Source organism: Oncorhynchus gorbuscha, unplaced genomic scaffold (assembly GCF_021184085.1).
Source record: "Oncorhynchus gorbuscha isolate QuinsamMale2020 ecotype Even-year unplaced genomic scaffold, OgorEven_v1.0 Un_scaffold_691, whole genome shotgun sequence".
Classification (NCBI taxonomy): domain Eukaryota; kingdom Metazoa; phylum Chordata; class Actinopteri; order Salmoniformes; family Salmonidae; genus Oncorhynchus; species Oncorhynchus gorbuscha.
In genome coordinates, this window is record NW_025745766.1 from 266,105 (window position 1) to 291,074 (window position 24,970).

At 45.8% G+C, this 24,970-nt stretch overlaps 1 protein-coding gene across 2 annotated transcripts in view; it reads right to left on the reverse strand.

Annotated features, from left to right (window-relative positions):
* abat (4-aminobutyrate aminotransferase) overlaps positions 1 to 24,970 on the reverse strand; it is a 79,938-nt gene that overhangs the window by 52,541 nt on the left and 2,427 nt on the right. Inside the window, exons 2-3 of one of the 2 annotated variants that reach the window (XM_046335254.1) lie at positions 17,387 to 17,437; positions 2,452 to 2,585 (exon numbers count right to left, since the gene is read on the reverse strand). In XM_046335254.1, coding sequence (XP_046191210.1) covers positions 2,452 to 2,521 — 70 coding nt within the window. In that variant the 5' untranslated portion in view covers positions 2,522 to 2,585; positions 17,387 to 17,437. The remainder of the gene's footprint in view (positions 1 to 2,451; positions 2,586 to 17,386; positions 17,438 to 24,970) is intronic. The other variant, XM_046335253.1, reaches the window with a different exon arrangement.

Sequence of the window (24,970 nt, forward strand, 5' to 3'; positions counted from 1 at the left end):
TAAATCATTAGGCTGTCTGGCCACAGGGTATATAGGGTGATATCATTAGTCTGTCTGGCCACAGGATGATATCATTAGGCTGTCTGGCCACACGGTATTTAGGGTTATATCATTAGTCTGTCTGACAATAGGTTATGTAGGGTTATATCATTAGTCTGTCTGGCCATAGGGTGATATCATTAGTCTTTCTGGCCACAGGGTATGTAGGGTGATATCATTAGTCTGTCTGGCCACAGGTTATGTAGGGTGATATCTTTAGTCTGTCTGGCCACAGGGTATGTAGGGTGATATCTTTAGTCTGTCTGGCCACAGGGTATGTAGGGTGATATCCTTAGTCTGTCTGGCCACAGGGTGATATCATTAGTCTGTCTGGCCACAGGGTGATATTATTAGTCTGTCTGGCCACAGGGTACGTAGGGTGATATCATTAGTCTGTCTGGCCACAGGGTGATATCATTAGTCTGTCTGGCCACAGGGTGATATTATTAGTCTGTCTGGCCACAGGGTATGTAGGGTGATATCATTAGTCTGTCTGGCCACAGGGTGATATCATTAGTCTGTCTGGCCACAGGGTGATATCATTAGTCTGTCTGGCCACAGGGTGATATCATTAGTCTGTCTGGCCACAGGGTCATATTATTAGTCTGTCTGACCACAGGGTATGTAGGGTGATATCTTTAGTCTGTCTGGCCACAGGGTGATATCATTAGTCTGTCTGGCCACAGGGTGATATTATTAGTCTGTCTGGCCACAGGGTACGTAGGGTGATATCATTAGTCTGTCTGGCCACAGGGTGATATCATTAGTCTGTCTGGCCACAGGGTGATATTATTAGTCTGTCTGGCCACAGGGTATGTAGGGTGATATCATTAGTCTGTCTGGCCACAGGGTGATATCATTAGTCTGTCTGGCCACAGGGTGATATCATTAGTCTGTCTGGCCACAGGGTGATATCATTAGTCTGTCTGGCCACAGGGTCATATTATTAGTCTGTCTGACCACAGGGTATGTAGGGTGATATCTTTAGTCTGTCTGGCCACAGGGTATGTAGGGTGATATCTTTAGTCTGTCTGGCCACAGGGTATGTAGGGTGATATCATTAGTCTGTCTGGCCACAGGGTATGTAGGGTGATATCCTTAGTCTGTCTGGCCACAGGGTGATATCATTAGTCTGTCTGGCCACAGGGTGATATTATTAGTCTGTCTGGCCACAGGGTGATATCATTAGTCTGTCTGGCCACAGGGTACGTAGGGTGATATCATCAGTCTGTCTGGCCACAGGGTGATATTATTAGTCTGTCTGGCCACAGGGTGATGTTATTAGTCTGCCTGGCCACAGGGTGATATCATCAGTCTGTCTGGCCACAGGGTGATATCATTAGTCTGTCTGGCCACAGGGTGATGTTATTAGTCTGCCTGGCCACAGGGTGATATCATTAGTCTGTCTGGCCACAGGGTGATATTATTAGTCTGTCTGGCCACAGGGTGATATCATCAGTCTGTCTGGCCACAGGGTGATATCATTAGTCTGTCTGGCCACAGGGTGATGTTATTAGTCTGCCTGGCCACAGGGTGATATCATCAGTCTGTCTGGCCACAGGGTGATATTATTAGTCTGTCTGGCCACAGGGTGATATTATTAGTCTGTCTGGCCACAGGGTGATATCATTAGTCTGTCTGGCCACAGGGTGATATCATCAGTCTGTCTTAACCATGTAGCTGACCTCTGTTTTATGATTGAGGAAGCTGACTCATTAAGAGACTGTTGGCTACAGGGAACAGCAGCAAGGTCAGTAGTGTGACATTTCTACCAGTGTATATGTGTGTGTGTGTGTGTGTGTGTGTGTGTGTGTGTGTGTGTGTGTGTGTGTGTGTGTGTGTGTGTGTGTGTGTGTGTGTGTGTGTGTGTGTGTGTGTGTGTGTGTGTGTGTGTGTGTGTGTGTGTGTGTGTGTGTGTATACCAAACAGTGATATAACTGGAATAGAGCATTAGCTGATTGCATATAGATATGACCTCTAACAGACATAACCATAACCTGTACACACTACTGTTCCTACTACCTCTTATGTGTGTGTGAGGGGAGTGTGTGAGGGCCGTGTGTGAGCCGTGTGTGAGCGGAGTGTGTGAGCGGAGTGTGTGAGCGGAGTGTGTGTGCGGAGTGTGTGTGCGGAGTGTGTGAGGGGCGTGTGTGAGGGCCGTGTGTGAGCGGTGTGTGTGAGCGGTGTGTGTGAGCGGAGTGTGTGAGCGGGGTGTGTGTGTGAGCGGAGTGTGTGAGGGGTGTGTGAGGGGAGTGTGTGAGCGGAGTGTGTGAGCGGGGTGTGTGAGGGGAGTGTGTGAGCGGTGTGTGTGAGGAGTGTGTGAGCGGAGTGTGTGAGTGGAGTGTGTGAGGGGAGTGTGTGAGCGGTGTGTGTGAGCGGTGTGTGTGAGCGGAGTGTGTGAGTGGCATGTACCTGGTGCAGTGAGCCTGAGGTTCTGCTGGAGGGAGAGGACCAGCTGCCTGCTGAGCAGAGAGGTCGCCATGACTCAGAACAATAGAATGAGGCAGAGAGAGAAAGACAGTCCTCAACACCTGCCTTCACGCCACCTGAAGAAGGAGGGAGAAATGCCATATACAATCAGAGGACACAGAGAGAGAGAGAGAGGACACACACAGAGAGAGAGAGGACACACACACAGAGAGAGAGAGGACACACACAGAGAGAGAGAGGACACACACACAGAGAGAGAGAGAGAGAGAGAGAGAGAGAGAGAGAGAGAGAGAGAGAGAGAGAGAGAGAGAGAGAGAGAGAGAGAGAGAGAGAGAGAGAGAGAGAGAGAGGACACACACAGAGAGAGAGAGAGGACACACACAGAGAGAGAGAGAGAGAGAGAGAGAGAGAGAGAGAGAGAGAGAGAGAGGACACACACACAGAGAGAGAGAGAGGACTAAGGCATAGGTACAGTTCTCAGAGCAGTGGTTTTAACTGAGAATCCATCCAACAGCACCACAACAAGTCTGTCATACAGTGTAGAGGTTAGCAGCACAGTGACAGACAGTGGAGAGGTGTGTGTGTGTGTGTGTGTGTGTGTGTGTGTGTGTGTGTGTGTGTGTGTGTGTGTGTGTGTGTGTGTGTGTGTGTGTGTGTGTGTGTGTGTGTGTGTGTGTGTGTGTGTGTGTGTGTGTGTGTGTGTGGAGGCGTTATGGGTGGGGTTATGATAACTAAAAGGCATCTGAGGAAAACTTACTGGCTTCATTAATACCATGGTTGCAACATTCTGGAAACATTCCCAAAATCCTATCAGGTTTTGATCAACTGTATAAATCCCCAGGTGGTATTAACTGTATCAATCCCCAGGTGGTATTAACTGTATCAATCCCCAGGTGGTATAAACTGTATAAATCCCCAGGTGGTATAAACTGTATAAATCCCCAGGTGGTATTAACTGTATAAATCCCCAGGTGGTATTAACTGTATAAATCCCCAGGTTGTATAAATCCCCAGGTGGTATTAACTGTATAAATCCCCAGGTGGTATAAACTGTATAAATCCCAAGGTGGTATAAATCCCCAGGTGGTATTAACTGTATAAATCCCCAGGTGGTATAAATCCCCAGGTGGTATAAATCCCCAGGTGGTATTAACTGTATAAATCCCCAGGTGGTATAAATCCCCAGGTGGTATAAATCCCCAGGTGGTATAAATCCACAGGTGATATTAACTGTATAAATCCCCAGGTGGTATTAACTGTATAAATCCCCAGGTGGTATTAACTGTATAAATCCCCAGGTGGTATTAACTGTATAAATCCCCAGGTGGTATTAACTGTATAAATCCCCAGGTGGTATTAACTGTATAAATCCCAAGGTTGTATAAATCCCCAGGTGGTATTAACTGTATAAATCCCCAGGTGGTATAAATCCCCAGGTGGTATTAACTGTATAAATCCCCAGGTGGTATTAACTGTATAAATCCCCAGGTGGTATTAACTGTATAAATCCCCAGGTGGTATTAACTGTATAAATCCCCAGGTGGTATAAATCCCCAGGTGGTATTAACTGTATAAATCCCCAGGTGGTATTAACTGTATAAATCCCCAGGTGGTATTAACTGTATAAATCCCCAGGTGGTATTAACTGTATAAATCCCCAGGTGGTATTAACTGTATAAATCCCCAGGTGGTATTAACTGTATAAATCCCCAGGTGGTATAAACTGTATAAATCCCCAGGTGGTATTAACTGTATAAATCCCCAGGTGGTATTAACTGTATAAATCCCCAGGTGGTATTAACTGTATAAATCCCCAGGTGGTATTAACTGTATAAATCCCCAGGTGGTATAAACTGTATAAATCCCCAGGTGGTATTAACTGTATAAATCCCCAGGTGGTATTAACTGTATAAATCCCCAGGTGGTATTAACTGTATAAATCCCCAGGTTGTATTAACTGTATAAATCCCCAGGTGGTATTAACTGTATAAATCCCCAGGTGGTATAAATCCCCAGGTGGTATAAACTGTATAAATCCCGAGGTGGTATAAATCCCCAGGTGGTATTAACTGTATAAATCCCCAGGTGGTATAAACTGTATAAATCCCCAGGTGGCATAAATCCCCAGGTTATATAAACTGTATAAATCCCCAGTTGGTATAAATCCCCAGGTGGTATAAACTGTATAAATCCCCAGGTGGTATTAACTGTATAAATCCCCAGGTGGTATAAACTGTATAAATCCCCAGGTGGTATAAACTGTATAAATCCCCAGGTGGTATTAACTGTATAAATCCCCAGGTGGTATTAACTGTATAAATCCCCAGGTGGTATAAACTGTATAAATCCCCAGGTGGTATTAACTGTATAAATCCCCAGGTGGTATAAATCCCCAGGTTATATAAACTGTATAAATCCCCAGGTGGTATAAATCCCCAGGTGGTATTAACTGTATAAATCCCCAGGTGGTATTAACTGTATAAATCCCCAGGTGGTATAAATCCCCAGGTTATATAAACTGTATAAATCCCCAGGTGGTATAAATCCCCAGGTGGTATTAACTGTATAAATCCCCAGGTGGTATAAATCCCCAGGTGGTATAAATCCCCAGGTGGTATAAATCCACAGGTGATATTAACTGTATAAATCCCCAGGTGGTATTAACTGTATAAATCCCCAGGTGGTATTAACTGTATAAATCCCCAGGTGGTATTAACTGTATAAATCCCCAGGTGGTATTAACTGTATAAATCCCAAGGTTGTATAAATCCCCAGGTGGTATTAACTGTATAAATCCCCAGGTGGTATTAACTGTATAAATCCCCAGGTGGTATAAATCCCCAGGTGGTATTAACTGTATAAATCCCCAGGTGGTATTAACTGTATAAATCCCCAGGTGGTATTAACTGTATAAATCCCCAGGTGGTATAAATCCCCAGGTGGTATTAACTGTATAAATCCCCAGGTGGTATTAACTGTATAAATCCCCAGGTGGTATTAACTGTATAAATCCCCAGGTGGTATTAACTGTATAAATCCCCAGGTGGTATTAACTGTATAAATCCCCAGGTGGTATTAACTGTATAAATCCCCAGGTGGTATTAACTGTATAAATCCCCAGGTGGTATTAACTGTATAAATCCCCAGGTGGTATTAACTGTATAAATCCCCAGGTGGTATTAACTGTATAAATCCCCAGGTGGTATTAACTGTATAAATCCCCAGGTGGTATTAACTGTATAAATCCCCAGGTGGTATAAACTGTATAAATCCCCAGGTGGTATTAACTGTATAAATCCCCAGGTGGTATTAACTGTATAAATCCCCAGGTGGTATTAACTGTATAAATCCCCAGGTTGTATTAACTGTATAAATCCCCAGGTGGTATTAACTGTATAAATCCCCAGGTGGTATAAATCCCCAGGTGGTATAAACTGTATAAATCCCGAGGTGGTATAAATCCCCAGGTGGTATTAACTGTATAAATCCCCAGGTGGTATAAACTGTATAAATCCCCAGGTGGCATAAATCCCCAGGTTATATAAACTGTATAAATCCCCAGTTGGTATAAATCCCCAGGTGGTATAAACTGTATAAATCCCCAGGTGGTATTAACTGTATAAATCCCCAGGTGGTATAAACTGTATAAATCCCCAGGTGGTATTAACTGTATAAATCCCCAGGTGGTATTAACTGTATAAATCCCCAGGTGGTATAAACTGTATAAATCCCCAGGTGGTATTAACTGTATAAATCCCCAGGTGGTATAAATCCCCAGGTTATATAAACTGTATAAATCCCCAGGTGGTATAAATCCCCAGGTGGTATTAACTGTATAAATCCCCAGGTGGTATTAACTGTATAAATCCCCAGGTGGTATAAATCCCCAGGTTATATAAACTGTATAAATCCCCAGGTGGTATAAATCCCCAGGTGGTATTAACTGTATAAATCCCCAGGTGGTATAAATCCCCAGGTGGTATAAATCCCCAGGTGGTATAAATCCACAGGTGATATTAACTGTATAAATCCCCAGGTGGTATTAACTGTATAAATCCCCAGGTGGTATTAACTGTATAAATCCCCAGGTGGTATTAACTGTATAAATCCCCAGGTGGTATTAACTGTATAAATCCCAAGGTTGTATAAATCCCCAGGTGGTATTAACTGTATAAATCCCCAGGTGGTATTAACTGTATAAATCCCCAGGTGGTATAAATCCCCAGGTGGTATTAACTGTATAAATCCCCAGGTGGTATTAACTGTATAAATCCCCAGGTGGTATTAACTGTATAAATCCCCAGGTGGTATAAATCCCCAGGTGGTATTAACTGTATAAATCCCCAGGTGGTATTAACTGTATAAATCCCCAGGTGGTATTAACTGTATAAATCCCCAGGTGGTATTAACTGTATAAATCCCCAGGTGGTATAAATCCCCAGGTGGTATTAACTGTATAAATCCCCAGGTGGTATTAACTGTATAAATCCCCAGGTGGTATTAACTGTATAAATCCCCAGGTGGTATTAACTGTATAAATCCCCAGGTGGTATAAATCCCCAGGTGGTATTAACTGTATAAATCCCCAGGTGGTATTAACTGTATAAATCCCCAGGTGGTATAAACTGTATAAATCCCCAGGTGGTATTAACTGTATAAATCCCCAGGTGGTATTAACTGTATAAATCCCCAGGTGGTATTAACTGTATAAATCCCCAGGTGGTATTAACTGTATAAATCCCCAGGTGGTATAAACTGTATAAATCCCCAGGTGGTATTAACTGTATAAATCCCCAGGTGGTATTAACTGTATAAATCCCCAGGTGGTATTAACTGTATAAATCCCCAGGTTGTATTAACTGTATAAATCCCCAGGTGGTATTAACTGTATAAATCCCCAGGTGGTATAAACTGTATAAATCCCCAGGTGGTATTAACTGTATAAATCCCCAGGTGGTATTAACTGTATAAATCCCCAGGTGGTATTAACTGTATAAATCCCCAGGTTGTATTAACTGTATAAATCCCCAGGTGGTATTAACTGTATAAATCCCCAGGTGGTATAAATCCCCAGGTGGTATAAACTGTATAAATCCCGAGGTGGTATAAATCCCCAGGTGGTATTAACTGTATAAATCCCCAGGTGGTATAAACTGTATAAATCCCCAGGTGGCATAAATCCCCAGGTTATATAAACTGTATAAATCCCCAGTTGGTATAAATCCCCAGGTGGTATAAACTGTATAAATCCCCAGGTGGTATTAACTGTATAAATCCCCAGGTGGTATAAACTGTATAAATCCCCAGGTGGTATTAACTGTATAAATCCCCAGGTGGTATTAACTGTATAAATCCCCAGGTGGTATAAACTGTATAAATCCCCAGGTGGTATTAACTGTATAAATCCCCAGGTGGTATAAATCCCCAGGTTATATAAACTGTATAAATCCCCAGGTGGTATAAATCCCCAGGTGGTATTAACTGTATAAATCCCCAGGTGGTATTAACTGTATAAATCCCCAGGTGGTATAAATCCCCAGGTTATATAAACTGTATAAATCCCCAGGTGGTATAAATCCCCAGGTGGTATAAATCCCCAGGTGGTATTAACTGTATAAATCCCCAGGTGGTATAAATCCCCAGGTGGTATAAATCCCCAGGTGGTATAAATCCACAGGTGATATTAACTGTATAAATCCCCAGGTGGTATTAACTGTATAAATCCCCAGGTGGTATTAACTGTATAAATCCCCAGGTGGTATTAACTGTATAAATCCCCAGGTGGTATTAACTGTATAAATCCCAAGGTTGTATAAATCCCCAGGTGGTATTAACTGTATAAATCCCCAGGTGGTATTAACTGTATAAATCCCCAGGTGGTATAAATCCCCAGGTGGTATTAACTGTATAAATCCCCAGGTGGTATTAACTGTATAAATCCCCAGGTGGTATTAACTGTATAAATCCCCAGGTGGTATAAATCCCCAGGTGGTATTAACTGTATAAATCCCCAGGTGGTATTAACTGTATAAATCCCCAGGTGGTATAAACTGTATAAATCCCCAGGTGGTATTAACTGTATAAATCCCCAGGTGGTATTAACTGTATAAATCCACAAGTGGTATTAAATGTATAAATCCCCAGGTGGTATTAACTGTATAAATCCCCAGGTGGTATAAACTGTATAAATCCCCAGGTGGTATTAACTGTATAAATCCCCAGGTGGTATTAACTGTATAAATCCCCAGGTGGTATTAACTGTATAAATCCCCAGGTTGTATTAACTGTATAAATCCCCAGGTGGTATTAACTGTATAAATCCCCAGGTGGTATAAACTGTATAAATCCCCAGGTGGTATAAATCCCCAGGTGGTATAAACTGTATAAATCCCGAGGTGGTATAAATCCCCAGGTGGTATTAACTGTATAAATCCCCAGGTGGTATAAACTGTATAAATCCCCAGGTGGCATAAATCCCCAGGTTATATAAACTGTATAAATCCCCAGTTGGTATAAATCCCCAGGTGGTATAAACTGTATAAATCCCCAGGTGGTATTAACTGTATAAATCCCCAGGTGGTATAAACTGTATAAATCCCCAGGTGGTATTAACTGTATAAATCCCCAGGTGGTATTAACTGTATAAATCCCCAGGTGGTATAAACTGTATAAATCCCCAGGTGGTATTAACTGTATAAATCCCCAGGTGGTATAAATCCCCAGGTTATATAAACTGTATAAATCCCCAGGTGGTATAAATCCCCAGGTGGTATTAACTGTATAAATCCCCAGGTGGTATTAACTGTATAAATCCCCAGGTGGTATAAATCCCCAGGTTATATAAACTGTATAAATCCCCAGGTGGTATAAATCCCCAGGTTATATAAACTGTATAAATCCCCAGGTGGTATAAATCCCCAGGTGGTATAAACTGTATAAATCCCCAGGTTGTATAAACTGTATAAATCCCCAGGTGGTATAAATCCCCAGGTGGTATTAACTGTATGAATCCCCAGGTGGTATTAACTGTATAAATCCCCAGGTGGTATTAACTGTATAAATCCCCAGGTGGTATTAACTGTATAAATCCCCAGGTGGTATTAACTGTATAAATCCCCAGGTGGTATAAACTGTATAAATCCCCAGGTGGTATTAACTGTATAAATCCCCAGGTGGTATAAACTGTATAAATCCCCGGGTGGTATTAACTGTATAAATCCCCAGGTGGTATTAACTGTATAAATCCCCAGGAGCTATTAACTGTATAAATCCCCAGGTGGTATAAACTGTATAAATCCCCAGGTGGTATTAACTGTATAAATCCCCAGGTGGTATTAACTGTATAAATCCCCAGGTGGTATTAACTGTATAAATCCCCAGGTGGTATAAACTGTATAAATCCCCAGGTGGTATTAACTGTATAAATCCCCAGGAGGTATAAACTGTATAAATCCCCAGGTGGTATAAACTGTATAAATCCCCAGGTGGTATTAACTGTATAAATCCCCAGGAGGTATAAACTGTATAAATCCCCAGGTGGTATAAACTGTATAAATCCCCAGGTGGTATAAATCCCCAGGTGGTATAAACTGTATAAATCCCCAGGTTGTATAAACTGTATAAATCCCCAGGTGGTATTAACTGTATAAATCCCCAGGTGGTATAAATCCCCAGGTGGTATTAACTGTATAAATCCCCAGGTGGTAGTCTTTACTCTCTCCATATTAACAGAGAAGCCAGTCTCCAGGTCTTTACTCTCTCCATGTTAACAGAGAAGCCAGTCTCCAGGTCTTTACTCTCTCCATGTTAACAGAGAAGCCAGTCTCCAGGTCTTTACTCTCTCCATATTAACAGAGAAGCCAGTCTCCAGGTCTTTACTCTCTCCATATTAACAGAGAAGCCAGTCTCCAGGTCTTTACTCTCTCCATGTTAACAGAGAAGCCAGTCTCCAGGTCTTTACTCTCTCCATGTTAACAGAGAAGCCAGTCTCCAGGTCTTTACTCTCTCCATATTAACAGAGAAGCCAGTCTCCAGGTCTTTACTCTCTCCATATTAACAGAGAAGCCAGTCTCCAGGTCTTTACTCTCTCCATGTTAACAGAGAAGCCAGTCTCCAGGTCTTTACTCTCTCCATATTAACAGAGAAGCCAGTCTCCAGGTCTTTCCTCTCTCACCTCTCCATATTAACAGAGAAGCCAGTCTCCAGGTCTTTACTCTCTCACCTCTCCATATTAACAGAGAAGCCAGTCTCCAGGTCTTTACTCTCTCACCTCTCCATATTAACAGAGAAGCCAGTCTCCAGGTCTTTACTCTCTCCATATTAACAGAGAAGCCAGTCTCCAGGTCTTTACTCTCTCCATGTTAACAGAGAAGCCAGTCTCCAGGTCTTTACTCTCTCCATATTAACAGAGAAGCCAGTCTCCAGGTCTTTACTCTCTCCATGTTAACAGAGAAGCCAGTCTCCAGGTCTTTACTCTCTCCATGTTAACAGAGAAGCCAGTCTCCAGGTCTTTACTCTCTCCATATTAACAGAGAAGCCAGTCTCCAGGTCTTTACTCTCTCCATATTAACAGAGAAGCCAGTCTCCAGGTCTTTACTCTCTCACCTCTCCATATTAACAGAGAAGCCAGTCTCCAGGTCTTTACTCTCTCACCTCTCCATATTAACAGAGAAGCCAGTCTCCAGGTCTTTACTCTCTCCATATTAACAGAGAAGCCAGTCTCCAGGTCTTTACTCTCTCCATGTTAACAGAGAAGCCAGTCTCCAGGTCTTTACTCTCTCCATATTAACAGAGAAGCCAGTCTCCAGGTCTTTACTCTCTCCATGTTAACAGAGAAGCCAGTCTCCAGGTCTTTACTCTCTCCATATTAACAGAGAAGCCAGTCTCCAGGTCTTTACTCTCTCCATGTTAACAGAGAAGCCAGTCTCCAGGTCTTTACTCTCTCCATATTAACAGAGAAGCCAGTCTCCAGGTCTTTACTCTCTCCATGTTAACAGAGAAGCCAGTCTCCAGGTCTTTACTCTCTCACCTCTCCATATTAACAGAGAAGCCAGTCTCCAGGTCTTTACTCTCTCCATATTAACAGAGAAGCCAGTCTCCAGGTCTTTACTCTCTCCATGTTAACAGAGAAGCCAGTCTCCAGGTCTTTACTCTCTCCATATTAACAGAGAAGCCAGTCTCCAGGTCTTTACTCTCTCCATGTTAACAGAGAAGCCAGTCTCCAGGTCTTTACTCTCTCCATATTAACAGAGAAGCCAGTCTCCAGGTCTTTACTCTCTCCATGTTAACAGAGAAGCCAGTCTCCAGGTCTTTACTCTCTCTCCATATTAACAGAGAAGCCAGTCTCCAGGTCTTTACTCTCTCCATGTTAACAGAGAAGCCAGTCTCCAGGTCTTTACTCTCTCCATATTAACAGAGAAGCCAGTCTCCAGGTCTTTACTCTCTCCATGTTAACAGAGAAGCCAGTCTCCAGGTCTTTACTCTCTCCATATTAACAGAGAAGCCAGTCTCCAGGTCTTTACTCTCTCCATATTAACAGAGAAGCCAGTCTCCAGGTCTTTACTCTCTCCATATTAACAGAGAAGCCAGTCTCCAGGTCTTTACTCTCTCCATGTTAACAGAGAAGCCAGTCTCCAGGTCTTTCCTCTCTCACCTCTCCATGTTAACAGAGAAGCCAGTCTCCAGGTCTTTACTCTCTCCATATTAACAGAGAAGCCAGTCTCCAGGTCTTTCCTCTCTCACCTCTCCATGTTAACAGAGAAGCCAGTCTCCAGGTCTTTACTCTCTCCATATTAACAGAGAAGCCAGTCTCCAGGTCTTTACTCTCTCCATATTAACAGAGAAGCCAGTCTCCAGGTCTTTACTCTCTCCATATTAACAGAGAAGCCAGTCTCCAGGTCTTTACTCTCTCCATATTAACAGAGAAGCCAGTCTCCAGGTCTTTACTCTCTCCATATTAACAGAGAAGCCAGTCTCCAGGTCTTTACTCTCTCCATATTAACAGAGAAGCCAGTCTCCAGGTCTTTACTCTCTCCATATTAACAGAGAAGCCAGTCTCCAGGTCTTTACTCTCTCCACATTAACAGAGAAGCCAGTCTCCAGGTCTTTACTCTCTCCATGTTAACAGAGAAGCCAGTCTCCAGGTCTTTACTCTCTCCGTTATAAAACTGAACTGATCATTATTCATCAGGAGTCTCCACTTCATTCTGTCACTGAGCAGAGGGCTGACACACACACACACACACACACACACACACACACACACACACACACACACACACACACACACACACACACACACACACACACACACACACACACGTTGGCTCGGTTCTCCCTCAGTCAGAGAGTCCAGTGTTTAGCGAGAGAATGGAGAATGAATGACACACGAAAGCAGAAAGACATTCATGAATGAATCTGGCTTGTTATAACACGAGGACATAGCCTGGGTGTCGTTATAACACGAGGACATAGCCTGGGTGTCGTTATAACACGAGGACATAGCCTGGGTGTCGTTATAACACGAGGACATAGCCTGGGTGTCGTTATAACACGAGGACATAGCCTGGGTGTCGTTACAACACGAGGACATAGCCTGGGTGTCGTTATAACACGAGGACATAGCCTGGGTGTCGTTATAACACGAGGACATAGCCTGGGTGTCGTTATAACACGAGGACATAGCCTGGGTGTCGTTATAACACGAGGACATAGCCTGGGTGTCGTTACAACACGAGGACATAGCCTGGGTGTCGTTATAACACGAGGACATAGCCTGGGTGTCGTTACAACACGAGGACATAGCCTGGGTGTCGTTACAACACGAGGACATAGCCTGGGTGTCGTTACAACACGAGGACATAGCCTGGGTGTCGTTACAACACGAGGACATAGCCTGGGTGTCGTTATAACACGAGGACATAGCCTGGGTGTCGTTATAACACGAGGACATAGCCTGGGTGTCGTTATAACACGAGGACATAGCCTGGGTGTCGTTATAACACGAGGACATAACCTGGGTGTCGTTATAACACGAGGACATAACCTGGGTGTCGTTATAACACGACGACATAGCCTGGGCGTCGTTATAACACGACGACATAGCCTGGGTGTCGTTATAACACGACGACATAGCCTGGGTGTCGTTATAACACGACGACATAGCCTGGGTGTTGCTTCTAGGGGCAGCAGGTAGTCCCCCCTACCTCTTTCTCTCTACCCCCTTACCTCTTTCCCTCTACCCCCTCCCTCCACCCCCTTACCCCCCTCCCTCCACCCCCTTACCTCTCTCCCTCCACCCCTTACCCCCTCCCTCCACCCCCTTACCCCCCACCCCCTTACCTCTCTCCCTCCACCCCCTTACCTCTCTCCCTCCACCCCCTTACCTCTCTCCCCCACCCCCTTACCTCTCTCCCTCCACCCCTTACCTCTCTCCCTCCACCCCCTTACCTCTCTCCCTCCACCCCCTTACCTCTCTCCCTCCACCCCCTTACCTCTCTAACATGGCAGATATCCTAGCTGTTAGAGCGTTTGGCCAGTAACTGAAAGATCACTGGTTCCAATACCCCAGCAGCCAGACAAGGTGAAAAATCTGCCGACGTGCCCTTGAGCAAGGCACTTCACCCCAAATTTCCTCCAGGAGTATCGTACTACTACGGTTGACCCTGTAAAAACAACACATTTCTCTGCACCTATCAGGTGCATAGAAAAACCTTCTAGGAATGACCGGGCGAGTGTAGAGAGACCACAGGCGCTCAGTGATGATGCAACAACAAACAGATACTGGTCCAGATGTACGGGCCGCTGCCAGAGAGTCACGATTCATAGGACTGGCTCACATCTGACAACACACAGTACCAGTCGTAACAGTCCAGCCACTCTCCCTACAGCACGACCCTACGAGACAGTGACATCCACAGTGTGTCTGGCCCACTGTTCTACATGGAACCAGGACAGAGAGAAATCCCTCTGGGAACCAACTACAGATGGAAACCCTACTACCCATCCCCGTGTACAGACAAGCAGAATACTGAGGGACCTGTTTTCAGGACACAGGATTAAACCTACTCCAATTTACATTCTCCATTAAAATGGCTTCATCTGTGACTGTGACTGGGACATCCCCCCCCCCTCAATGTTTAATCAGATTTACACTGACTGACTACCTGGTTGTTATGATCATTTAACCTCTGACCTTTAGGCTGCACAGCGCTAATGCTAAAAGTGACAGTTGAATATAGTTCCGTGACATCATCTTTGGCGCGGCCCCTGTGGAGACACTGCAACATCTATACAGCCGCCGTGTATTCAAATCTACTGAGGCAGAACAGAGGGAGAGAGCAGGGTGTATGAAAAGCCTGAGCTAGTTAACCTATTTCTGAGAGGCCAGATACATTATTCCTCTACTGTAGTTCCTGTTACGTCATGTCGCTTGCCTTGTATATACTCTCTGGTGCTGAAGTCTAAAGGACACACAGTCTCTGGTGCTGAAGTCTACAGGACAGACAGGGAGCCTATATATATAATATATATATATATATATATATATATATACTCTCTCTGGTACTCTCTGGTACTGAAGTCCACAGTGTTCAGCCAGCCTGTCCTACAGTGTTCTGTCCTACAGTGTTCAGTCCTCTACAGTCAGCCTGTCCTATAGTGTTCAGTCCTACAGTGTTCAGTCCTCTACAGTCAGCCTGTCCTACAGTGTTCAGTCCTCTACAGTCAGCCTGTCCTACAGTGTTCAGTCCTGTACAGTGTTCAGTCCTGTACAGTCAGCCAGTCCTACAGTGTTCAGTCCTCTACAGTCAGCCTGTCCTACAGTGGTCAGTCCTCTACAGTCAGCCTGTCCTACAGTATTCAGTCCTCTACAGTCAGCCTGTCCTACAGTGTTCAGTCCTACAGTGTTCAGTCCTCTACAGTCAGCCTGTCCTATAGTGTTCAGTCCTACAGTGTTCAGTCCTCTACAGTCAGCCTGTCCTGTACAGTCAGCCTGTCCTACAGTGTTCAGTCCTATACAGTCAGCCTGTCCTACAGTGTTCTGTCCTATACAGTCAGCCTGTCCTACAGTGTTCAGTCCTATACAGTCAGCCTGTCCTACAGTGTTCTGTCCTATACAGTCAGCCTGTCCTACAGTGTTCAGTCCTGTACAGTCAGCCTGTCCTACAGTGTTCAGTCCTCTACAGTCAGCCTGTCCTACAGTGTTCAGTCCTATACAGTCAGCCTGTCCTACAGTGTTCTGTCCTATACAGTCAGCCTGTCCTACAGTGTTCAGTCCTACAGTGTTCAGTCCTCTACAGTCAGCCTGTCCTACAGTGTTCAGTCCTCTACAGTCAGCCTGTCCTACAGTGTTCAGTCCTGTACAGTGTTCAGTCCTGTACAGTCAGCCAGTCCTACAGTGTTCAGTCCTCTACAGTCAGCCTGTCCTACAGTGGTCAGTCCTCTACAGTCAGCCTGTCCTACAGTATTCAGTCCTCTACAGTCAGCCTGTCCTACAGTGTTCAGTCCTACAGTGTTCAGTCCTCTACAGTCAGCCTGTCCTATAGTGTTCAGTCCTACAGTGTTCAGTCCTCTACAGTCAGCCTGTCCTGTACAGTCAGCCTGTCCTACAGTGTTCAGTCCTATACAGTCAGCCTGTCCTACAGTGTTCTGTCCTATACAGTCAGCCTGTCCTACAGTGTTCAGTCCTATACAGTCAGCCTGTCCTACAGTGTTCTGTCCTATACAGTCAGCCTGTCCTACAGTGTTCAGTCCTGTACAGTCAGCCTGTCCTACAGTGTTCAGTCCTCTACAGTCAGCCTGTCCTACAGTGTTCAGTCCTATACAGTCAGCCTGTCCTACAGTGTTCTGTCCTATACAGTCAGCCTGTCCTACAGTGTTCAGTCCTACAGTGTTCAGTCCTCTACAGTCAGCCTGTCCTATAGTGTTCAGTCCTACAGTGTTCAGTCCTCTACAGTCAGCCTGTCCTACAGTGTTCAGTCCTATACAGTCAGCCTGTCCTACAGTGTTCAGTCCTGTACAGTCAGCCTGTCCTACAGTGTTCAGTCCTCTACAGTCAGCCTGTCCTACAGTGTTCAGTCCTGTACAGTCAGCCTGTCCTACAGTGTTCAGTCCTGTACAGTCAGCCTGTCCTACAGTGTTCAGTCCTCTACAGTCAGCCTGTCCTACAGTGTTCAGTCCTGTACAGTCAGCCTGTCCTACAGTGTTCAGTCCTCTACAGTCAGCCTGTCCTACAGTGTTCAGTCCTGTACAGTCAGCCTGTCCTACAGTATTCAGTCCTCTACAGTCAGCCTGTCCTGTACAGTCAGCCTGTCCTACAGTGTTCAGTCCTCTACAGTCAGCCTGTCCTGTACAGTCAGCCTGTCCTATAGTGTTCAGTCCTGTACAGTCAGCCTGTCCTACAGTGTTCAGTCCTCTACAGTCAGCCTGTCCTACAGTGTTCAGTCCTGTACAGTCAGCCTGTCCTACAGTGTTCAGTCCTCTACAGTCAGCCTGTCCTACAGTGTTCAGTCCTGTACAGTCAGCCTGTCCTACAGTGTTCAGTCCTCTACAGTCAGCCTGTCCTACAGTGTTCAGTCCTGTACAGTCAGCCTGTCCTACAGTATTCAGTCCTCTACAGTCAGCCTGTCCTGTACAGTCAGCCTGTCCTACAGTGTTCAGTCCTCTACAGTCAGCCTGTCCTGTACAGTCAGCCTGTCCTATAGTGTTCAGTCCTGTACAGTCAGCCTGTCCTATAGTGTTCAGTCCTGTACAGTCAGCCTGTCCTACAGTGATTGTATTCAGCTGAAACGCAAATAGAGTTAATAACCTCATCACAGAACCGTGGTCTACAATCAGTCACCCTGGCAACGAGAGAGAGGAGAGAGACGATTTCACCCAGGGAGAAACAACTCTGAAACACACCACCAACTCTACTGACCTTGGTGTGACTAGAAGTTCATCTGGGCGGTTTGCCATGAAGCCATGAGGTCTAACAGATAAAGCACACAGAGAACGTTTTGTAATTAGAAAGACCCTGTATAAATGTAACCAAACTATTACAATTTGGCTTAAATTATTTTACTCTGTCAAACTCAAATGTACAATTTAAAATATACATCATAAAAGCCCCACTGAAATTTTACACCTGGAATTTAGTATAAATATTGTAGGTGTGCACATATATTGCCCCAAATTTAGTCTGTAGGGCAGAACCTGGGAGATTCCCCCTAGTACAGATTCTGGACTCTTGCTAACACACTGTAATCCAGAATATTATCCTCACACTGTAATCCAGAATATTATCCTCACACTGTAATCCAGATTATTATCATCACACTGTAATCCAGAATATTATCCTCACACTGTAATCCAGATTATTATCATCACACTGTAATCCAGAATATTATCATCACACTGTAATCCAGATTATTATCATCACACTGTAATCCAGAATATTATCCTCACACTGTAATCCAGAATATTATCCTCACACTGTAATCCAGATTATTATCATCACACTGTAATCCAGAATATTATCATCACACTGTAATCCAGATTATTATCATCACACTGTAATCCAGAATATTATCATCACACTGTAATCCAGAATATTATCATCACACTGTAATCCAGAATATTATCATCACACTGTAATCCAGATTATTATCATCACACTGTAATCCAGAATATTATCATCACACTGTAATCCAGAATATTATCCTCACACTGGAATCCAGAATATTATCCTCACACTGGAATCCAGATTATTATCATCACACTGTAATCCAGATTATTATCATCACACTGTAATCCAGATTATTATCATCACACTGTAATCCAGAATATTATCATCACACTGTAATCCAGATTATTATCATCACACTGTAATCCAGAATATTATCATCACACTGTAATCCAGAATATTATCCTCACACTGGAATCCAGAATATTATCCTCACACTGGAATCCAGATTATTATCATCACACTGTAATCCAGATTATTATCATCACACTGTAATCCAGAATATTATCATCACACTGTAATCCAGATTATTATCATCACACTGTAATCCAGAATATTATCCTCACACTGTAATCCAGATTATTATCATCACAAGGCTTTCTTATACAAACACCACAACCCAGAGAGTGAATAATTAGAGAACTAGCACAAAAGCACCAGCTAATTTCAACCATTCAACCCATCAATAACTACATTAAAACAAATAGAAATCTCTATCCAAAATTCATACACTAATTATTGGCAAAACTAAAATTCCATTTAATTATAAACTTCAACGTTACCAAATTCTACAATAGAGATTCCAAAGCACCACACCTCATCAAAATCAAACAATTCAAACATAGGAAGAGATTAACAGTGTAGAGACACACTGACCATAACCTGTCCATTGAGTCAGACCACTGACCATAACCTGGCCATAGAGTCAGACCACTGACCATAGAGCCAGACCACTGACCATAACCTGGCCATAGAGTCAGACCACTGACCATAACCTGGCCATAGAGTCAGACCACTGACCATAACCTGTCCATAGAGTCAGACCACTGACCATAACCTGTCCATAGAGTCAGACCACCGACCATAACCTGTCCATAGAGTCAGACCACTGACCATAACCTGGCCATAGAGTCAGACCACTGACCATAACCTGGCCATAGAGTCAGACCACCGACCATAACCTGGCCATAGAGCCAGACCACTGACCATAACCTGGCCATAGAGTCAGACCACTGACCATAATCTGGCCATAGAGTCAGACCACTGACCATAACCTGGCCATAGAGTCAGACCACTGACCATAACCTGGCCATAGAGTCAGACCACTGACCATAGAGCCAGACCACTGACCATAACCTGGCCATAGAGTCAGACCACTGACCATAACCTGGCCATAGAGTCAGACCACTGACCATAACCTGTCCATAGAGTCAGACCACTGACCATAACCTGTCCATAGAGTCAGACCACCGACCATAACCTGTCCATAGAGTCAGACCACCGACCATAACCTGTCCATAGAGTCAGACCACTGACCATAACCTGGCCATAGAGTCAGACCAGACCATAACCTGGCCATAGAGCCAGACCACTGACCATAACCTGGCCATAGAGTCAGACCACGACCATAACCTGGCCATAGAGCCAGACCACTGACCATAACCTGGCCATAGAGTCAGACCACTGACCATAACCTGTCCATAGAGTCAGACCACTGACCATAACCTGGCCATAGAGTCAGACCACTGACCATAACCTGGCCATAGAGTCAGACCACTGACCATAACCTGGCCATAGAGTCAGACCACTGACCATAACCTGGCCATAGAGTCAGACCACTGACCATAACCTGGCCATAGAGTCAGACCACGACCATAACCTGGCCATAGAGTCAGACCACCGACCATAACCTGTCCATAGAGTCAGACCACTGACCATAACCTGGCCATAGAGTCAGACCACTGACCATAACCTGGCCATAGAGTCAGACCACTGACCATAACCTGTCCATAGAGTCAGACCACTGACCATAACCTGGCCATAGAGTCAGACCACTGACCATAACCTGGCCATAGAGTCAGACCACTGACCATAACCTGTCCATAGAGTCAGACCACTGACCATCCATAGAGTCAGACCACTGACCATAACCTGGCCATAGAGTCAGAGCACCGACCATAACCTGTCCATAGAGTCAGAGCACCGACCATAACCTGGCCATAGAGTCAGACCACTGACCATAATCTGGCCATAGAGTCAGACCACTGACCATAACCTGGCCATAGAGTCAGACCACTGACCATAACCTGGCCATAGAGTCAGACCACTGACCATAACCTGGCCATAGAGTCAGACCACTGACCATAACCTGTCCATAGAGTCAGACCACTGACCATAACCTGTCCATAGAGTCAGACCACTGACCATAACCTGTCCATAGAGTCAGACCACTGACCATAACCTGGCCATAGAGTCAGACCACTGACCATAACCTGGCCATAGAGTCAGACCACTGACCATAACCTGGCCATAGAGTCAGACCACTGACCATAACCTGGCCATAGAGTCAGACCACCGACCATAACCTGGCCATAGAGTCAGACCACTGGCCATAGAGTCAGACCACTGACCATAACCTGGCCATAGAGTCAGACCACTGACCATAACCTGGCCATAGAGTCAGACCACCGACCATAACCTGGCCATAGAGTCAGACCACTGGCCATAGAGTCAGACCACTGACCATAGAGTCAGACCACTGACCATAACCTGGCCATAGAGTCAGACCACTGACCATAACCTGGCCATAGAGTCAGACCACCGACCATAACCTGTCCATAGAGTCAGACCACTGACCATAACCTGGCCATAGAGTCAGACCACTGACCATAACCTGGCCATAGAGTCAGACCACTGACCATAACCTGGCCATAGAGTCAGACCACTGACCATAACCTGGCCATAGAGTCAGACCACTGACCATAACCTGGCCATAGAGTCAGACCACCGACCATAACCTGGCCATAGAGTCAGACCACTGACCATAACCTGGCCATAGAGTCAGACCACTGACCATAACCTGGCCATAGAGTCAGACCACCGACCATAACCTGTCCATAGAGTCAGAGCACCGACCATAACCTGTCCATAGAGTCAGACAACTGACCATAACCTGGCCATAGAGCCAGACCACTGACCATAAACTGTCCATAGAGTCAGACCACTGACCATAACCTGGCCATAGAGCCAGACCACTGGCCATATAGTCAGAGCACTGACCATAACCTGGCCATAGAGCCAGACCACTGACCATAACCTGGCCATAGAGTCAGAGCACCGACCATAACCTGGCCATAGAGCCAGACCACAACCTGGCCATAGAGCCAGACCACTGACCATAACCTGTCCATAGAGTCAGACCACTGACCATAACCTGTCCATAGAGTCAGACCACTGACCATAACCTGTCCATAGAGTCAGACCACTGACCATAACCTGTCCATAGAGTCAAACCACTGGCCATAGAGTCAGACCACTGACCATAACCTGTCCATAGAGCCAGACCACTGACCATAACCTGTCCATAGAGTCAGACCACTGATCATAGAGTCAGACCACTGACCATAACCTGGCCATAGAGTCAGACCACTGATCATAGAGTCAGACCACTGACCATAGAGTCAGACCACTGGCCATAGAGTCAGACCACTGGCCATAGAGTCAGACCACTGGCCATAGAGTCAGGCCACTGGCCATAGAGTCAGGCCACTGGCCATAGAGTCAGGCCACTGGCCATAGAGTCAGGCCACTGGCCATAGAGTCAGACCACTGGCCATAGAGTCAGACCACTGACCATAACCTGTCCATAGAGCCAGACCACTGACCATAACCTGTCCATAGAGTCAGACCACTGATCATAGAGTCAGACCACTGACCATAACCTGGCCATAGAGTCAGACCACTGATCATAGAGTCAGACCACTGACCATAGAGTCAGACCACTGGCCATAGAGTCAGACCACTGGCCATAGAGTCAGACCACTGGCCATAGAGTCAGGCCACTGGCCATAGAGTCAGGCCACTGGCCATAGAGTCAGGCCACTGGCCATAGAGTCAGGCCACTGGCCATAGAGTCAGGCCACTGGCCATAGAGTCAGGCCACTGGCCATAGAGTCAGGCCACTGGCCATAGAGTCAGACCACTGACCATAGAGTCAGGCCACTGACCATAGAGTCAGGCCACTGGCCATAGAGTCAGGCCACTGGCCATAGAGTCAGACCACTGGCCATAGAGTCAGACCACTGGCCATAGAGTCAGGCCACTGGCCATAGAGTCAGGCCACTGGCCATAGAGTCAGGCCACTGGCCATAGAGTCAGACCACTGGCCATAGAGTCAGACCACTGGCCATAGAGTCAGACCACTGGCCATAGAGTCAGACCACTGGCCATAGAGTCAGACCACTGGCCATAGAGTCAGACCACTGACCATAGAGTCAGACCACTGACCATAGAGTCAGGCCACTGGCCATAGAGTCAGACCACTGACCATAGAGTCAGGCCACTGGCCATAGAGTCAGGCCACTGGCCATAGAGTCAGGCCACTGGCCATAGAGTCAGGCCACTGGCCATAGAGTCAGGCCACTGGCCATAGAGTCAGGCCACTGGCCATAGAGTCAGGCCACTGGCCATAGAGTCAGGCCACTGGCCATAGAGTCAGACCACTGGCCATAGAGTCAGACCACTGGCCATAGAGTCAGACCACTGGCCATAGAGTCAGACCACTGACCATAGAGTCGGACCACCATAGAAAAACATGGCTGCCTTAACAGAAGGAACCATGTACACTGCTCTGTATCAGAGAGTTCTACAGGAGAAGGTCAGGCCAGCTGTCTTAGAGCTGAAGATGAAGCACAGCTGGTTTATGCAGCAAGACAATTATCCAAAACCCAATCAAGTGGACTGCTGTAACTCAGACTGGGCTTGTGCAAGAGTCTGGGATGCAAAAGAGGCGACAGACAGACAGACAGACAGACAGACAGACAGACAGACAGACAGACAGACAGACAGACAGACAGACAGACAGACAGACAGACAGACAGACAGACAGACAGACAGACAGACAGACAGACAGACAGACAGACAGACAGACAGACAGACAGACAGACAGACAGACAGACAGACAGACAGACAGACAGACAGACAGACAGACAGACAGACAGACAGACAGACAGACAGACAGACAGACAGACAGACAGACAGACAGACAGACAGACAGACAGACAGACAGACAGACAGACAGACAGACAGACAGACAGACAGACAGACAGACAGACAGACAGACAGACAGACAGACAGACAGACAGACAGACAGACAGACAGACAGACAGACAGACAGACAGACAGACAGACAGACAGACAGACAGACAGACAGACAGACAGACAGACAGACAGACAGACAGACAGACAGACAGACAGACAGACAGACAGACAGACAGATGACAGACAGACAGACAGACAGACAGACAGACAGACAGACTGACAGACAGACTTTGTGACAGACAGACAGACAGACAAAGACAGACAGACAGACAGACAGAATGACAGACAGACAGACAGACAGACAGACAGACAGACAGACAGACAGACAGACAGACAGACAGACAGACAGACAGACAGACAACAAAAGGATGTTTCCCTTGTCCTTCAAAACACACCAATGATGATGAGAAAAGCTGCTGTTAAAGGTTAGTTCTCCCCAATTCGCTCAACTAGCTAAACGACATGCCACAGGACCACACCACTCCACCCAATCCCCTGTGGCGGTGATTAACACAACAACCACCTGTTAAGCACTTTGTGATAACTCCGGATGTAAGAAAAGGGCTTTATAAAATTAAATGTGATGGATTGGACAACAACAACAACCTGTAACTATAGGAACAGTCCTGGGAGAGACCACTGTAACTATAGGATCGGTCCTGGGAGAGACCACTGTAACTATAGGAACAGTCCTGGGAGAGGTCACTGTAACTATAGGAACGGTCCTGGGAGAGGTCACTGTAACTATAGGAACGGTCCTGGGAGAGGCCACTGTAACTATAGGAATGATCCTGGGAGAGGTCACTGTAACTATAGGAACGGTCCTGGGAGAGGTCACTGTAACTATAGGAACGGTCCTGGGAGAGACCACTGTAGCTATAGGAACAGTCCTGGGAGAGACCACTGTAACTATAGGAACGGTCCTGGGAGAGGTCGCTGTAACTATAGGAACGGTTCTGGGAGAGACCGCTGTAGCTATAGGAACAGTCCTGGGAGAGACCACTGTAACTATAGGAACGGTCCTGGGAGAGGTCGCTGTAACTATAGGAACGGTTCTGGGAGAGACCACTGTAGCTATAGGAACAGTCCTGGGAGAGACCACTGTAGCTATAGGAACGGTCCTGGGAGAGACCACTGTAACTATAGGAACGGTCCTGGGAGAGGTCACTGTAACTATAGGAACGGTCCTGGGAGAGACCACTGTAACTATAGGAACGGTTCTGGGAGAGGTCACTGTAACTATAGGAACGGTTCTGGGAGAGGTCACTGTAACTATAGGAACGGTCCTGGGAGAGGTCACTGTAACTATAGGAACGGTCCTGGGAGAGGCCACTGTAACTATAGGAACGGTCCTGGGAGAGGCCACTGTAACTATAGGAACGGTCCTGGGAGAGACCACTGTAACTATAGGAACGGTCCTGGGAGAGACCACTAACTATAGGAACGGTCCTGGGAGAGACCACTGTAACTATAGGAACGGTTCTGGGAGAGGTCACTGTAACTATAGGAACGGTCCTGGGAGAGGTCACTGTAACTATAGGAACGGTCCTGGGAGAGACCACTGTAACTATAGGAACGGTTCTGGGAGAGGTCACTGTAACTATAGGAACGGTCCTGGGAGAGGTCACTGTAACTATAGGAACGGTCCTGGGAGAGACCACTGTAACTATAGGAACGGTC